General features: G+C 44.7%; 1 protein-coding gene across 3 annotated transcripts in view; it reads right to left on the reverse strand.

Moving 5' to 3' along the window:
• The window catches only part of KLHL12 (kelch like family member 12), a 33,166-nt gene extending 15,953 nt beyond the window's left edge, over positions 1 to 17,213 (reverse strand). The window contains exons 1-5 of one of the 3 annotated variants that reach the window (XM_003130611.5): positions 16,238 to 16,353; positions 14,259 to 14,498; positions 6,788 to 6,941; positions 5,216 to 5,433; positions 223 to 372 (exon numbers count right to left, since the gene is read on the reverse strand). In XM_003130611.5, the coding sequence (XP_003130659.3) occupies positions 223 to 372; positions 5,216 to 5,433; positions 6,788 to 6,941; positions 14,259 to 14,453 (717 nt within the window). In that variant the 5' untranslated portion in view covers positions 14,454 to 14,498; positions 16,238 to 16,353. Of the gene's footprint in view, positions 1 to 222; positions 373 to 5,215; positions 5,434 to 6,787; positions 6,942 to 14,258; positions 14,499 to 15,933; positions 16,354 to 16,543 lie in introns of those variants that run through there. The other 2 variants (XM_013980134.2, XM_005668015.3) reach the window with 2 other exon arrangements.

A 17,213-nucleotide genomic window follows, 5' to 3' on the forward strand; every position in this document is an offset into this window, starting at 1 on the left:
ACGTAAAACAAAAAGATGACAAAACACAAAAGTAACTTCAACCATAGACTTTCATCTTCACCAGGAGCCCGACTTGCCAAGCAACTGCCCGCAGACTCTCTGGCACACCTGGAAGTGCCACCGGGAGATCCTGCACCAACTTGTGAATGGCCAGCTTTCATACTCGACCTGAGGCTACAGGAGACACCAGGGGCTCAGGCCCCAGGCCCCTGTGGGACTCACCTCGGCATCTATGACGTCCGTGATGTACCTGGGGGTCAGCAGGGGCATGCGCACGTACTGCAGCAGGTCCGGCAGGCACTCCTCCCGCTCCCTCTTGGCGTGCTTCACCCAGTTGATGACGGCCTCGAAGACCGGCTCTTCAGAATCCACCTGTGAGCGTGCAGGACCATCAGGGCCTCCTCCACCCTTCCTGTCGTCTCAAGTCTCAACAAGTAACCCCGCCGACCTTCTCGTTCCTTCCCGCCCCGCCACTTCCCATCTTCCAGAAACAGCCAGGCTCTTGGGAAAACAAATTCTTTCAGACACAACTTGCTAGTATCATGAAAAAGGTTATAATCAAATTGGGTAAAAAAAAAAATCTAAGAGCAATAGTACATAATAGACAATCAGTCACAAATCAGCTTTTATGTCAGAATTTTCCCCATTCTTGATATTGTTTTTTCTGGTCATTTCTGAAGCTTTAGGAGGAGGAGGGGGAATCTGTTGCCCCCAAACCGGCTTTTTTTTTTTTTTTTTGGTCCTTTTAGCACCGCACCCAAGGCATATGGAGGTTCTCAGGCTAGGGGTCTAATTGGAGCTGTTGCCACCGTCCTACACCACAGCCCACAGCAATGCCGGATCCTTAACCCACTGAGTGAGGCCAGGGACCGAACCTGCAACCTCATGGTTCCTAGTCGGATTCGTTTTTGTTGCGTCACAATGGGAACTCCAAGACTGGCTCTTAAAATAACTTTTATTTGCAGGTGTTGGCTAAGGACCTTCAGGCTTGCTCCCCAACTCCTCAGGCAAGCCTGTGAAGCAGGAACTTCCCTCTGACACAGTAGGCAATGCTCAGTCCTCCAAGTGCCATCAACTGGTATTTGAGCTACTCTGGATTAGGCACGTGCTGTCTGTGATGATATACGTCATTAATCATTTGGGGAACTTAGGTCTAAGCTGCATTCCACAGATGGGTAAGGCAGACACACCCTAAAACACCCATACGCCCCCAGAAGAGCACCACTTAGGATAACACCTACGACCTCCCCGAGGCCCACACCTCAAAAACAGGCCTGTGTCTCTCCCGCCAGCCCTGGAGTGTGTCTGCTCTGAGAGCTGCCCTTCAGAGGGTCTCAGGGCCCAGACACAGAAACCATTCTGTGGACTTTTCTCAAGAACTGAAAACACGGAACTGTTCCAGAATATTCACTCATTCGATGGATTTACTAAACATCTACTAAGTGCCAGGAATTGTGCTGGGTGCTAATTATACAATGGTGAGCAAATCAGACATGAACCTTTCTCTTAAACAGAGAGACAATTGTTACATCAGAAAAACAAACATCCCCACTTTGTCATGATATACGTACAGGAAAAGCACAGGGGTTCTGAGACAGAATAACGTGAGACTTCTTCATTGAGCTTAATGGGTCGGGGAAAGCCTCCCTGCAGAAGTGATAGATTTAAATCCGCTGGGTGAGTAGGGATTAGCCACAGGGAATAAGAGAGTTCTCCATGGCAGACAGAAAGCACATGCAAAGCCCTATTACTGCACAATCCAATATAGGAGCTGTGAGCCACATGCGTGGCTATTCGCATTCACACTAAGTAAAATTCAGCTTCTCACTCACACTGGCCACATTTCAAGTGCTCAGTAGCCACATGTGGCTAGAGGCCACTGACCCATTCCGTCTTCACAGAGCATTCTACTGGACAGCTTGGGAAATAAGAGGCTAGTGCGACAGTGAAGGAAGGATGGTACAAAAAAGATGACGCTGGAGAAATAAACAGAGCATCAGAGGACTGGATTTTACTCTAAGAGCAGCTGGAAGCCATTAAAGGCTTCAAGCAGGCCTCAAATATGATCACAGCAGTGTTTTGTAAAGATAACTCTGACAACCACGGGTAGAATGGTTTAGAAGGGCCAAGCGCCAGGAGACCAGTTAGAAGCCACTCTGATCCATTAGGCAAAAGGATCTGATGCTTACACTATGGCAGTGGTGACAGAAATTTGAGAGGTTAAACTAACCCAGACTGCTGGTGGATGAAATGCAGGCAAGGGTGCAGAAGGGGGTCCATGGCGTTTTAAACAAACATCTGTTAAAGACAAGGACGACGCGCTAACAGTTCTAAACATCTGCATGCTAGACTCTGTCACATTCTAGGTTTAAATTAGACATACCAATTTAAAATGCTCTCCCCCCCTCCAGAAGTTCACCCACTGGTGGTTCAGCAGGTTAACCATCTGGCACTGTCACTGCTGTGGTGTGAGTTCAATCCCTGGTCTGGGAACTCTTGCATGCTGCAGTCGAGGCCAAAAACAAGGGAGGGGGATTTCAATCCTGAGCAGAGGTCCTTGATCTTTTTTTTTTTTTTTTTTTTGTCTTTTTGCCTTTTCTAGGGCTGCACCTGCGGCATATGGGGGTTCCCAGGCTAGGGGTCTAATTGGAGCTGTAGGTGCTGGCCTACACCACAGCCACAGCAACTCGGGATCTGAGCCGTGTCTGCAACCTACACCACAGTTCACGGCAACGCTGGATCCTTAACCCACTGAGCAAGGCCAGGGGCCGAACCCGCAACCTCATGGTTCCTAGTCAGATTCGTTAGCCACTGTGCCACGATGGGAACTCCCTTGATCTTTCCGAAGACAGGATAAACTAGAATTGCAGAGAGCTCAACCGGGAGGAAAATCCCTCAATGTTAATGCTTCACTGTTGAGAGAAATTTCCCCATAATAAATTTTCACAGAGAGAATTCTTTTATGCACCAAGCACTGTCACTCTTATTTAAGGCTCAGAACAGCCTGCGTAGTGAGTACAACTCTTACCTACACTTTATGCAAGAGAAACTGAGGATGGGTGGTTAGGTATCGTCACCTAGCCAAACCTAAACGCCAGTGCGATTCTGAAGCCCACGTTATTTTTTGTTTATTTTATTGGCTGTGCCCACTGCATATGGAAGCTGTGGGGCCAGGGACCAAACCTGCACCACAGCTGTAACCAGAGCCACAGCAATGGCAACGCCAGATCCTTAACCTGCTGAGCCACAAGGGAACTCTTCTAAAGCCCATGTTGTCTTAAATAATATGACTTACTGTTTCCCACTGTTTTAAGTACTACTGAGAGGCAGTGTCAGCAAGAGAGTCAGACATCTAGCTCCTACTCTGGCTGGTATATGAAAGAGGGAACAAATGCCATGTGCTGGAAGAAAGCAAAGGCCAGTCTCACCAGACACTTAAGAAAAACTATACAACAGAGTTCATCTCAGCTTCTGAATAGGTCAGTTATCTGCCCTCCCTGTTCCAACTAGTGTTATCCCAAAGTCTACACATTTTAAAATAAATGGCTGCTGCGATCTTGGTTAAATAGAAACAAACTAATGAGGGAGTTCCTGCTGTGGCACAGTGGGTTATGGATCTAACTGCTGTGGTTCCGGCTGCTGCAGAGTCTGGGAATCAATCCCTGGCCTGGTGCAGTGGGTTAAAGGTCCAGTGTCCAGTTCAGTTGCCTGTTAAGAGGCTGTCATCGAGGTGAGTCCTGGCCCCACCACTTCCTAGCTGGGGTAGGTGACCAATCTCCCAGCATCAGTCTCCTCCTACGAAAAATGGAGACCGTTCTGAGAATTAAGATGAAAAATGCCAAGAATGGTACCATTAGTATGGAAACTCCAGGGCACAGGGATTTTTGACTGCTTTATCCATAACTGGATCCCCAGCATCTAGAACTGTTCTGGGCACACAGTTACATACTCAATAAACATTTGATAAGTGAACCAATGCTATTTTATGACCATGCACAATGGGCCTCACGTCTGAATGCTCATTCTACCCCTGCACCTGGCATTCTGCACAAAGACTCTCCCCCCACCCTCACCGTGAGGGTGAGAACAAAATAGAGCAAACCCTTGGCTCCACAGACTTTGCCAGAGCAGCACCTCTGGGCCTATGTGAAACCATGCATCATAGTGGAAATCATTCCTCTAGTCGGAAACGAGGGCACCAATGTGCCCCTTCAGTGTCCCTGAGAAACTTCATTAGGAAAAGGTGTCAAGAAAATGCTGATGAGAAATGTATTTGATTTGTTATTACCTGAAAATCCTGGTGTTAAAAAAATAAATCAGGAAGTAATCACTTGTTTATAGAATTGCATTACAGAATGTCTTTAAGTAGCAAACTCCTTCCATAGCACTTAGAATATTAATCAAATTTCGATTCTTTCCAAAATATTTTTTTTCTTTCTTTTTTTTCAAATTCTTTTTTTTTTTTTTTTTTTTTTTCCTGTCTTCTGAGGGCCACACCCATGGCATAAGGAGGTTCCCAGACTAGGAGCTGAATTGGAGCTGCAGCCGCTGGCCTACACCACAGCCACAGCAACGTCAGATCAGAGCCTCGTCGGTGACCTACACCACAGCTCACAACAACACTGGATACTTAACCCATGAGTGAGGCCAGCGATCAAACCCGTGTCCCCATGGCTACTAGTCAGGTTCGTTAATGCTGAGCCACAATGGGAACTCCACATCCTGTCCTTTTTGACCCACTGCCTTTTTGATCTCAATTAAGCCCAGAAGGCTTACTCTTCTTTTCCCCTACGTAGATTTCTCACTCTGAATAGGCATGAAACTGTCACTTCACTGAATTCTCTGGAATCAGGACTGCATCCTACTGCCTCTTGGACTTCCAGCTCTGGGCACAGTGGTTGCTATACAGTAGATATTCTCAATCGATGTTTGCCAATGACTGCAGGGGAAATGGAAGTGTTCTACCGAAAGCTGCTTCACTTCCCATTTCTGCTTATTCCACACTGTTTGAGAGTGCTTCTTAACCACCAGGATCATAAGTTTCATAAATATGCAAATACAGTTGGCACATAGGTTCAGGGGCATTAGTGTAACCTTGGAGCCACTACAAACCCATGACAAAAAAGCCTTGTACCAGAAGCACAGTAACTCCACCCTGTTTTCTGGTTTTAGGGCCCCATCTTGAAGAAAGCATCAGACCACGCCAGGTCTGTACCTGAATTTCATCGCACTTGATGAGCTTTTCCACCTCTCCTTGACTCAGAAGAATGAACTCTTCATGCTGCACCACTTCGGGAAAATGCTTCTGGCTAAAGACCTCAGCTGCTTGCATCAGGTCAACGCAATTGTGAGTTTCGGCAAAGTCCCTGATGCCCAGGCAGTTAGACGGGTCCAGCTGGCTTTCCAAGAACTCGCAGCAGGCTTGCTTCACGCCTAGGACAGACAGACAGCGAGCCCCTGAGGATACTTCCTGGGGTGGGCCACCCTGTAATCTGTGATCACAGCATCTCCACACGATATCAGAGGAACCCTGGTTCAACACTGAAATATCGGCCTTGAAAGTCTACGCTTAGGGAATTCAAATCCCATTTCTGTGTTATGCACTGTGTGGCCTTGGGCAAGGCCTTCTTTACACAGGTCTGCTGCAGCATTAATACAAGTGCAGCAGGATAAACTGCTACCTCGGATACTGCCATAATTAAACAAAAATGCTGACAAGACTCTTAGGAATCAAGATGTAAATCCAACTGTAATTTGTAACTGTAAATTGTAATTAGTGCACCTAACTTCTACTCCACATGAAAACTTACTAAAAGACTCTGGTCAAAGAAACAGGAGGTACTGAGAGATGACACTCCTGCATTTCTCTAGATGAAAAGTTCAGAGTATAAACTTAATTTTACAGCTGCACACTAATGCAAAAGCTTCACACTGTTTCAATCAAGTGTTAAAAACTGAAAACAACAGAAACAGAACTGGAGGTTAAGAAAGACAGACTGGGAACTGGAAGGGGGACTACTTCTAATCCTGCGAAAACTCCACACTTTCATTTTTGTGGGTCGATTTATTTATTTATTTATTTATTTATTTATTTATTTTTGGTCTTTTTAGCTATTTCTTGGGCCGCTCCCGCAGCATATGGAGGTTCCCAGGCTAGGGGTCTCATCAGAGCTGGAGCCACCGGCCTCCGCCAGAGCCACAGCAACGCGGGATCTGAGCCGCGTCTGCAACCTACACCACAGCTCACGGCAACGCCGGATCCTTAACCCACTGAGCAAGGGCAGGGACTGAACCCGAAACCTCGTGGTTCCTAGTCGGATTCATTAACCACTGCGCCACGACAGGAACTCCTTTGTGGGTCGATTTAAATTTTTAACAGAAAATTGTTGTGGTTAAAAAAATTAAAGGTATGAAGGGTTTATGTGAGTAGTAGTCCCCCAGCCTCCCTACCCCTGGCCATCTAGTTCCCGTCCAAGGAGGCAGTGAATCCTACCAGTTTCCTGTGTTTCTTGCAGGACTACTGTGTCCCTGGACGAAGAAAATGCATCTATTATCCCTTCCTCCATTTTTCTAAAAACAGAAAAGAAATCCTACTCCTAAAGTGCCAGACACTCACATTTGGAACAGTTTCTCTACACTGTGATTGAGAACTGATCTTCTGTGCCATGGACAGTAAACAGGAGGCCCCCCCGTCTGTCTCCTTAATTTTCACAAATAAGTTTACATCACAGATTTTAAACATCCCAGGCCAGCTGGGCATGAACAACTTCGACTTTAGCATCTGTACCTTTCAGCTGAAGCAGGCAGGCTGCCGGAAGCAGTTCTTGGACATTCTCCACTGTCACGTGCACAGTTTCTGTGTACACGAAGTCCAGCAGGATCTCCATGGTGGAAGCGGTTAGACCTTGGATGTCAACGTATGGTTTCCCCTTTTCTGAAAGCTGTAAGGTCAAAGGGTATGAAATCATGGTGGTTATAATTCCACACGATAAAGGCATAATCTCACAACCAAGAGCCTGAAAGGAGGTTAACAATATTAACTGAATACACATATCTTTTTTTTTTTTTTTTTTTTTTTTTGCTTTTTAGGGCCACATGCATGGCATATGGAGGTTCTCAGGCTAGGGGTTGAACTGGAATTACAGCTGCCAGCCTCCACCACAGCCACAGCAACGCCAGATCTGAGCTGCATCTGTGACCTACACCACAGCTCACAGCAATACCAGATCCTTAACCCACTGAGCGAGGCCAGGGATCAAACCCGCATCCTTATGGATACTAATGCTGAGTCACAATGGGAACTCCCCTGAATACACATCTTAAAAAAAATTATTGTCTATTTTGTTTGATTTACACAGAGTAAATATGGCATATATTTGTAGCTTTCCAAACAAAGGGGAGCTATTTGTAATCCAAGAGCATATAGAGGTGATGCCTTCTTGGAATATCGATTTTATTTGTGACTAATTTAAAGTACTGCTTTTGGAGTTCCTGTAGTGGCTCAGTGGTTAACGAACCTGACTAGTAACCATCAGGTTGTGGGTTCAATCCCTGGCCTTGTTCAGTGGGTTAAGGATCTGGCATTGCCATGAGCTGTGGTGTAGGTCACAGATGAGGCTCAGATCACACGTTGCAGTGGCTGTGGCGTAGGCCAGCAGCTGTAGCTCCGACTGGATCCCTAGCCTGGAAACCTCCATATGCTGTGAGTGCAGCTCTAAAAAGACAAAAAAAAAAAAAAAAAAGTACTGCTTTCGTATTAAGACAAATACATCTGTGGAGTTCCCATCGTGGTGCAGCAGAAACAAATCCAACTAGGAACCATGAGGTTTCTGGTTTGATCCCTGGCCTTGCTCAGTGGGTTAAGAATCCAGCATTGCCATGAGCTGTGGTGTAGGTCGGTGGCTATAGCTCTGATTTGACCCCTAGCCTGGGAACCTCCACATGCAGCGAGTTCGGCCCTAAAAAGCAAAAAAAAAAACCCACAAAACACAAAAAACAAATACAGCTTTTAACACTGAACAGAACCAAAAGTGCTATGAGCATACCACTAGTGTCCATGAGCTTTTAAGATAGAACGCAAAGGTCACTTGTATCTCATGCTTGTAGAGGGTCCTGTGGGTTGCAGCTCCAGACCCTCCAGGACGAGCCAGCACTGTGCTATTTGTCCTTAGATCACATGCGGGCCATCTTAAGGGGACTTCTGCTGTACCACTGAAGACAAGTGGATTGTCTGGTACTTTTCCAAAATACTGGGTTGACTCTATTTTGGGAATACTGAATTATTGCTGGTATATTTAGTCTTGACTATACCCTTGGAGTCATGAGTATAGCTGAGGCCAGATAATCATAGAAAATGGTTTAGCTAATGCCATTTGCAGCAACACCGATGGACCTAGAAATTATCATGCTAAGCGAAGTCAGTCAGACAGTGAGACACAAACATCATATGCTGTCACTTATACGTGGAATCTTAAAAAAGGAAACAATAAACTTCTTTGCAGAACAAAAGTTGACTCACAGACTTCAAAAAACTTATGATTATGAAGGAGACAGGTTGCGGGGGAGGGATGGGCTGGGGTTTGGGATGGAAATGCTGTAAAACTGGATTATGATGATGGTTGAATAAATATAAAAAAAATTCATTGAGTTAAAAAAATAAAAAATAAAAAATTTTAAAGATTAAAAAAAGAAAACAGCTTATCTAAGGGTGGAGTTCTTCAATTTTACAGGATAGTAAACTATCTGAAAACTGATTACCATATGAAAATTTTACTTTAGAAATTCAAATTACTCCCTAAATGCCAGTGTACTTCTATTATGAACTAAATGTCTTTATCATCTGTGACTCTTTTGTCAGGCCAGAACAATAATCAAAAAGTATTCTCTACCAAAGCCAACAACAAAATAAATCTCTAACAATAAAAAAAGTCAGTAGTATGTTATTTTGGAAAAAAATTTTTACTAACATTTAACAGAGTTGAAGTATTTACAAACGGAAATATATAAGTACATTTATTTCAGGAGTTTATTTTTTTTTGCTTTTTGGGGCCGCACCCCCGGCATATGGAGGTTCCCAGGCTAGGGGTCAAATGAGAGCTATAGCTGCCTGCCTACACCACAGTCACAGCAATGCGGGATCTGAGCCACATCTTCGACCTACACCACAGCTCACGTCGACACTGGATCCTTAACCCACTAAGCAAGGCCAGGGATCCAACCCGCATCCTCACCCTCATGGATGCTTGTCAGATTTGTTTCCACTGAGCCACAACGGGAACTCCCTATTTCAGGAGTTTCTTATTCAATAAACTATATTCCCATTAGCCAAATGGCTGGAATATGGAAATGAGTTCACTATGTAATTAGAGCAACTGTAGTATTTCTCATCTGCACTTGCTTTACAATTTTTTAGAGTGCCTCTCATTTATTGATATTTCATCCTGATTCTCACAGCAACTTAATAAGGCAGTCAGGTCTGATATCACTGCCATTTAAGAACAAAAGATCTAAGGTTCAAAGAAGGTATGTGACTTAAACAAGGTCTTAACTAGTAAGAAACAACTCAAACCCAGGGCCTCCTGCCTCGTCCTGTGTTCTTTCAACTGCGGCACATTTGAGGAGCATTTTAGGGCTGGAGGAGAATAAAGAAACCATCTAGCTCAGTCACTCTGTTCTACAGACAAACCAGGGAGGGTGAGTTCACATCGAACTCCTAAGAGAACTGAATCTGAAATGGGACATGGATCTGTGGAGCTCCTGGGCCCAAGACCCCCACTTCTTGTTCTTAGGAAATGGGCCTCGTTCAGCCACCATGGCCTTGCCTGAGTTCTGAGGGACAGGTTCAGACAGTTGCGAATCAGGGAAGGGAGGAACAGTGAGGCAACAACAGTACAGCCTTGGGGCAGGATCCTGGTTCCCGCTCAAGGAACACACATAACATAGGTATCTTACACACCTAAGAGAAAAGTTATATTCCTGACGCTTCTTTTAGAAACGAATACTTTAAAACTGAACAGCTTAGAGTCCCTCCTTGCCCTTCCCCCTGGCTTAACTGCACCCTAAACACAATCACCTGTAAGCTAAAGATGAGGCAAACTGAGCACAATTGCCTGTGGGTTAAAGATTATTAGCACACAATGTTTTTTTAGGAAACTTCCACGTGTGTTCTCATCTCTGATCAATATGCCCTTTTTGCAAGTACTGTTATTCGAGGCAATAACCCAGAAGACCACCATCATGAACATCTCCTGACTCCAGCTCTGATGACTAACAGTCCCCCAAAGAAAGAAGAGTGCATGTTTGTCCCAATCTTGACTCCTATCTCAAAACCTGTGTTTCTCCTTTTTACTATAAAATGCCTTGCAATTCTTTCTGGGGTGGGCACAGTCTCTAGGGCATTAGTCTGCTGTGACCCTCCTTTGCCTGGCAAAGCAATAAAGCTATTTTTTCCTCCTTTACCCAGAACTCTGTCTCTGTGTTTCAATTTGGCACCAGCAGACAGAAGCTGAGTTCCGGCAACAAACCTAAAATCCAGGTCTCTGGGCCCTCTCCTTTACATCAGTTAGTCTTAAAGATAAACTCACACTGCAAACCAGCTATGATGGAAGAAAATAAAAAGATAAAAATAAACTCAAGGTGTTCCCATTGTGCCTCAGCGGTAATGAACCTGACTAGTATCCGTGAGGACACAGGTTTCATTCCTGGCCTCGCTCAGTGGGTTAAGGATGGGGCGTTGCCATGAGCTGTGGTGTAGGTGGCAGATGAGGCTCAGATCTGGCATTGCTGTGGCTGTGGTGTAGGCTGGTAGCTAGAGCTCCAATTCGAGCCCTAGCCTGGGAACTTCCATATATGGTAATGAGAACAGTAAGGAGATTCCTTAAGAAAACTAAAAACTAAAAACAGAGCTACTATATCAATCTCACTAGGGCATATATCCAGAAAAGACAAAAACTGTAATTCAGAAAGATACAGAGTTCCCATTGTGGCTCAGCGGAAACGAGTCTGACTAGCATTCATGAGGATGCAAGTTCGATCCCTGGCCTCACTCGGTGGGTTAAGGATCTGGTGTTGCCATGAGCTGTGGTGTAGGTCAAAGATGTGGCTCAGATCTGGCATTGTTGTGGCTGTGACCTAGGCCAGTGGCTACATCTCCAATTCAGCCCCTAGCCTGGGATCCTCCATATGCCTCAGGTGCGGCCCTAAAAAAAAAAAAAAAAAAAGACAAAACAATACATACACTCCAATGTCCATAGCAGCACTATTCATAACAGCCAAGACATAGAAGGAACCTAAGTGTCAACTGACAGATGAATGGATTACATAGATGTGGTACATCTGCACAATGGAATATTAGCCATAAAAAAGAACAAAATAATGCCATTTGCAACAACATGGATGGACCTAGAGATTCTCATGCTAAATCAGAGAAAGACAAGCATCATATGATATCACTCATATATGCAATCTAAAAAAATGATACAAATGAACTTATTTATAAAACAGAAATGACTCACAGACATAGAAAACAAAATTATGGGTCCCAAAGGGAAAAGTGGGGAAGGCGAAGGATGGGGAGGAGGAACAAATTAGGAGTTTGGGGTTAACAGACTACTATATATAAAATACGTAAACAACAGGGACCTACTGTCTAGAACAGGGAACTATATTCAATATCTTGTAATAACCTACAGCCAAAAAAAATATGAAAAAATAATACATATACAGGTACTTATGCATAACTGAATCACCTTGCTGTACACCTGAAACTAACACCACACTGTAAATTGATTACACTTCAATTAAAAAACAACAAAAACTCAAGGGGGTGGGGGGATGAGTGAAATAGATAAATTCCAATTACAGAATTAATGAGTTACATGAACGCACTATTCAGCATGAGGAATAAAGTCAATAACGTTATAATAACTTTGAATAGTGACAGATGGTAACTTGTGATTATTTCATATTTGCATAGACATATGAAATCATTATGTGGTGCACCTCAAAACTAAGAGTGCTGTAGGTCAATTACACTTCAATAGAAAAAAAAAAAAAAAAAAAAAAAAAGGCGGAGTTCCTGTCGTGGCGCAGTGGTTAACGAACCCGACTAGGAACCATGAGGTTGCGGGTTCGATTCCTGCCCTTGCTCAGTGGGTTAACGATCCGGCATTGCCCTGAGCTGTGGTGTAGGTTGCAGACGCGGCTCGGATCCAGCGTTGCTGTGGCTCTGGCGTAGGCTGGTGGCTACAGCTCCTATTCAACCCCTAGCCTGGGAACCTCCATATGCCATGACAGCGACCCAAGAAAATGGCAAAAAGACAAAAAAAAAAAAAAGGCAAAACCATCCAGCATTCTCTTGTCTGATGTCCACTTTTGGAGAAAGACTATAAAATAATCACTGATGAGGGAAAAAAAAAAAAAAGAGGATCCTTCTACAGAACTCCACACTGGAGTTCCTGTTGTGGCACAGTGGAAATGAATCTGACTAGTATCCGTGAGGATACGGGTTTGTTCCCTGGCCTTACTCAGTGGGTTGGGGATGTGGTGTTGCCGTGAGCTGTGGTGTAGTTCACACCAGATGTGGTTCAGATCCCGTATTGCTGTTGCTGTGGTGTAGGCTGGCAGCTGTAGCTCCCATTCGACCCCTAGCCTGGGAACTTCCAAATGCCATGGGTGTGGCCTTAAAAAGCAAAACCAAAAAACCAAAAAAAAAAAAAAAAAAAAAAAAAGCCCTCCACACTAATTTCCTGGATGTGCAGAGAACAAGTGAAGGCTGGAGGCATGGCACAGAAGCAGCAGCCAGCAGCCCGAGTCCTTAGTGCTTCCTGCTGGCAGCTGTGACACTCCTCACTCAGGGACATCCCAATGCTCTGGCACTTGTGGGTAGAGACTGTGGGAGACAGTGCAGGACAGGGATCTGTAATGTTATCCTGTAAGGGATCACTTTATAATTAGCCTGGATCTACTGGACTGACCTGTTAGGCTTCCATTTTCCCTCCTAGTCACGTGGCTGAGCACTGGTTCAGCATCACACACATGACTCTGGCTTTATAATTAGAATATAAAAATTAGGAAAACCCTGGTGGCAAAGCTGGTTAAAGGATCTGGTGTTGTCACTGTAGCAGCTTAGGTCATTGCTGTGGTACGGGTTCAATCCTTGGCCCAGGAACTTCCACATGCCCTGAGCATGGCCAAAAAAAAAAAAAAAAATAGAATTAAACTAAATGGAATAGAATATAAGAATCCATATTTCGGAGGCTGAGAAGGCACAGCAGTTAAAAGTTGTTTGGTCATGCTCTGGTTTCTCTTTATATTTTATAAATCTTTCACCTTTTTAAAAAGTTGTTTGGGGAGTTCCCGTTGTGGGCAGTGGAAAATAATCCGACTAGGAACCATCTGAGCCACGTCTACGACCTACACCACAGTTCACGGCAACACTGGATCCCTAACCCACTGAGCAAGGCCAGGGAACAAACCCGTATACTCATGGTTCCTAGTCAGATTCGTTAACCACTGAGCCACGATGGGAACTCCCAGATCTCAGCTCTTGGAAGACGAGTGTGGTGCTCTCCTCTGCCAGCTCCCCAATAGGCACCTTAAAATTTCCTCGGCAGCCCCCATGTCTTCAGCATCTTGCCAGGCTTAATATTTGCCAGCACTACCTTTTCTTGCCAAGCCAAACTGTTTCTCATTCCCTTTGCTAATGGCTTGTCCTCCGGGGTCAGCACCTTTTCCCAAGTGAGCCTCCCTACACCTACACAGCTGCCCCTCTCATCTGCAACGACTCTGAAGGCAACCCGGGTGGAACGAATACAGACTTTCCTCACACGCTGTCAGGAGGAGTGGGATGAGGACTGAATCTCACTCCTCGTGCCTTCCCCTTCCTGGTATGCAGGTGAAAACAGCAAACTTGAGAAGGAAAACAAATTAAAAAAAACAATAAGTAAACCCAGGAGCTGACAACTGTGTTTTCCTCCATGCTAGACATTGTTCTAAGCACATTATAGGAAATTTTTTCCACTAACTGTCACGATAAGCATAGGCTCCTGTGTATTACTTCCCAGTTTCCTTCCCTAACTGAAAGACAGGGAACTAAGGCACAGTCAAGAGGCAGATCTGATCCAGAGTCTGCCCATTTAACCGCCACTCTGTTTAAATTCACTGTCATGTCACATTTCTACTATTTTATTCAGCGAAGTGAGGCAACTACAAGGTGATGTGTGTGGGCTCCACTTGTGAGGAGATAACTTACCACTTACCTCACTGGTGAACATGGCGCAGAAGTAATCACTACAGGCAGCCAGCACAATCCGATGGGCAGGGAAGTCTTTCTGTTCTACTCTCAATGTCACATCACAGAGGGTATTGCTCTTCCTGAGGGAGTTCATTGAGTTGAGGATGGATTTAGCATGAGTGTTTGTCATTATGTCTTTGGGGGCCATAATGCCTCCCATCAAGCAATATGGAGAAAGGATGAAAGGGGTCCTTGGATGCTGCAACTACAAGAGAAAAGAAAAACAAGGACCATATTTGAAGGAATTGGGAAGCTAAACATACTGTTAGCTCTACAAATTAAGGAGGCTCCATCAGACTCAAAAATCTTCAAGTAGGGAGCTCTCCTATTCCTGGCATTACGAATACAATTTAGCCACTAACTATAAATAAAAACTAAAATAAATATAATAAAAAATAATAATAATTATAAATAAATAAATAACAAATAATAATATAAAAACTAAAATAAAACTAAATAAAAATGATCTCTTCTTCCTCTGAATTCCATAATCATCAAGTGCCCCAACCATTTGACAAATACTATGATCAATACAACTGCATTATAAGTGGAAAAAAACCCTACATTTCCTGCATATCTTCACAAGGCTGTTGTCTCACGTGACAAAATGAAAAGACAGAATTTCTTAAGGGTGTGATATCATTGTTTTTAATATCCTCAAGTAGATTAAGTAGGTAAATATTTATAGGGTGGGGATTCTGATTTATATATTTTTTTCTTTCCCAGAAAATGTACAATAAATGTTTAGTAATAGAGTGCAAGAAAAGAAAAACTGTGTATTCAACCTAGAGCAATAAAGATCAAGTATTAGTGAAAATAAACTTTTTTCTAAAATAATGCAAATAATTATTTTTGATGACTTTCAAATATATCCGGATTTCTTCAAAAAGTGAAACTTCAAGTGAGGACCCGATACCTATACTGAACAGTGGAATCCATGCACACTTATCTGTGGACTTCCACTAAAGCTACTGAAGCTCTTCTACAGAAGGGGCTTCCCACTCTACATTAGTTGCAAAGGTTCAGCAAAATTAACAAATCGGTATTTGTATTTCTATACTGAAAGAGTGACTTACTAGGATAGGACCTCTGCTACTAATTTCACTGCCATAGCCAGTCACTTGTAAAGTTCACCTGCACATACCAATTAAATGAACTAAATAACAGATTACATCTTAACAAATCAATATAAGAAGTACTTTCCTGATTGACAGGCTTTGGTCACACTAATTTTTTTTGCTTCAAAAACAGTTTCTGTAGAATGAATGGGGTGGTTATTAAGAAAGCCTATCTTATGTAGGCTCCAGAACTTTCTGAAATGATCCAAGGAAAAAAAAAAAAAACAACTGGTTTTCAAGAGTCCACAACTCACAACCATAATTTGATATGAAAGCAAAAACGAGATCCTAATTTCTCATCTACTCCTGTTCATAGTTAGCATATTATTCTATAGGCACTCTATGTTATCCGTCCAACAACTCCGCAAGATCCATTTTACAGCAAAGCATACGATGTTTTTCAAAAAGGTCGTCCTTGAGTCAATGCAGTTTCAACTCCGGAGATGTGAGAAAGGTCTGCACAGACGCCCGTTTACCGTGAAGACCTTCGGGGTGGGGAGGGGATGTTACGACAGGGCTCACCTGTCAAACGGACTCGACCCCAACGCGGCGCGGTCTCTCTGCCGGGGTACGCAGGGTGCGCCCCGATCCAGGGTTGACCTAGCCCGGGCTCCAGCGAGTTCCCTAGAGGAGAGGCTGCGCCGCGGGCTGGGTCAGATTCGGGGCGGGGGAGGGGGGCTTGCAGGCTGGAGAGCAAAGCGGAGTCCTCCCCGACAGCTTCAGGTGGAGGGCGAGGCGCTCGTCGCCAGGACACCGCCCGGCTGGGAGAGGCCGACCGGGAGAAAGGGGACGGAAAGGCGCTAGCCGCTGCCTCCGGGCCACTCACCTGCGCTCTGGCCCGCGGGGTGGGCGCGGGGCTAGCGGGCGGCTCGGGAGGAGCCCAAGCACCGCCGCCCCGACCCGAGGCCGTCCCCACCGTCGCCGCGCGCAGTGATGACGTCACGACCACCCAGCGTCACGTGAGGGGCCGCGTCACGTGACCCGCAGGTGTGCGGGGCTAGCTCCAGAGAACACGGCGGTGCAGGTCCCCACCCGGTGACTGGTCCAGATGCTCCGCAGGTCCCCAGGCGCGGTGGACTGAGAGGATTCCAGAGTTTTCGAAGCTAGAGAACTGACTGCAGAGAGTGTTTACCTGACAGGTATTCAGGAACCCTCTCACATCAAGAAAACTCACGGAGGCTTCCAGTGTCTTCATGTCCATTTTCCACAATGGCCTTTTCGAGCTGTGATGAGAATCCTCTGAGCCCTGCGACCCTGGGACCTCAGCATTCTCTGCATCACAATCGGGCCTCAACACCCCTGGGTGTTCTCTGCTTCTTGCACTTCAGGACAGTTTAGTGGAAGGAACTCACGGCCCCTCCGAGGGAGATTCCGAAGGGTCTTCTTGCAAGTCCCAGGAATCCTCATCTCCCCTATTCCGATTCTGCTGCCTTTCACAAATCTCGGAGGCTGAGTGTTGTGCTAGTATTTTTGCTTCTGTTTGATTTTGGTACACTTATCTCAGTGGCTCAGAAGGGAATGAGGTTCCTTGATTCAGTTCATGCGAATGTCCAAACCAATTGTGTTTGATTGTATTGTTTTCCTTTTGAGGGGGGCTTGATTCTTTAGGGATATTAAAACTGTAGCTAAGTGGGTAGCAATCTAATTTTACAGTAGTGTCTCCATCTTTCATATCCTATCTCTGGTCTAAAATTGTCTCTGATTTGTATATTGTGAGTGCAGGATTGGTACAAGTTTTATTGGGGGCATCTTGGAAAAATTCACCAAAATGATGAATGCATATATATATATTCCTTAACAAT

The sequence above is a fragment of the Sus scrofa genome, chromosome 10, assembly GCF_000003025.6.
Source record: "Sus scrofa isolate TJ Tabasco breed Duroc chromosome 10, Sscrofa11.1, whole genome shotgun sequence".
Classification (NCBI taxonomy): domain Eukaryota; kingdom Metazoa; phylum Chordata; class Mammalia; order Artiodactyla; family Suidae; genus Sus; species Sus scrofa.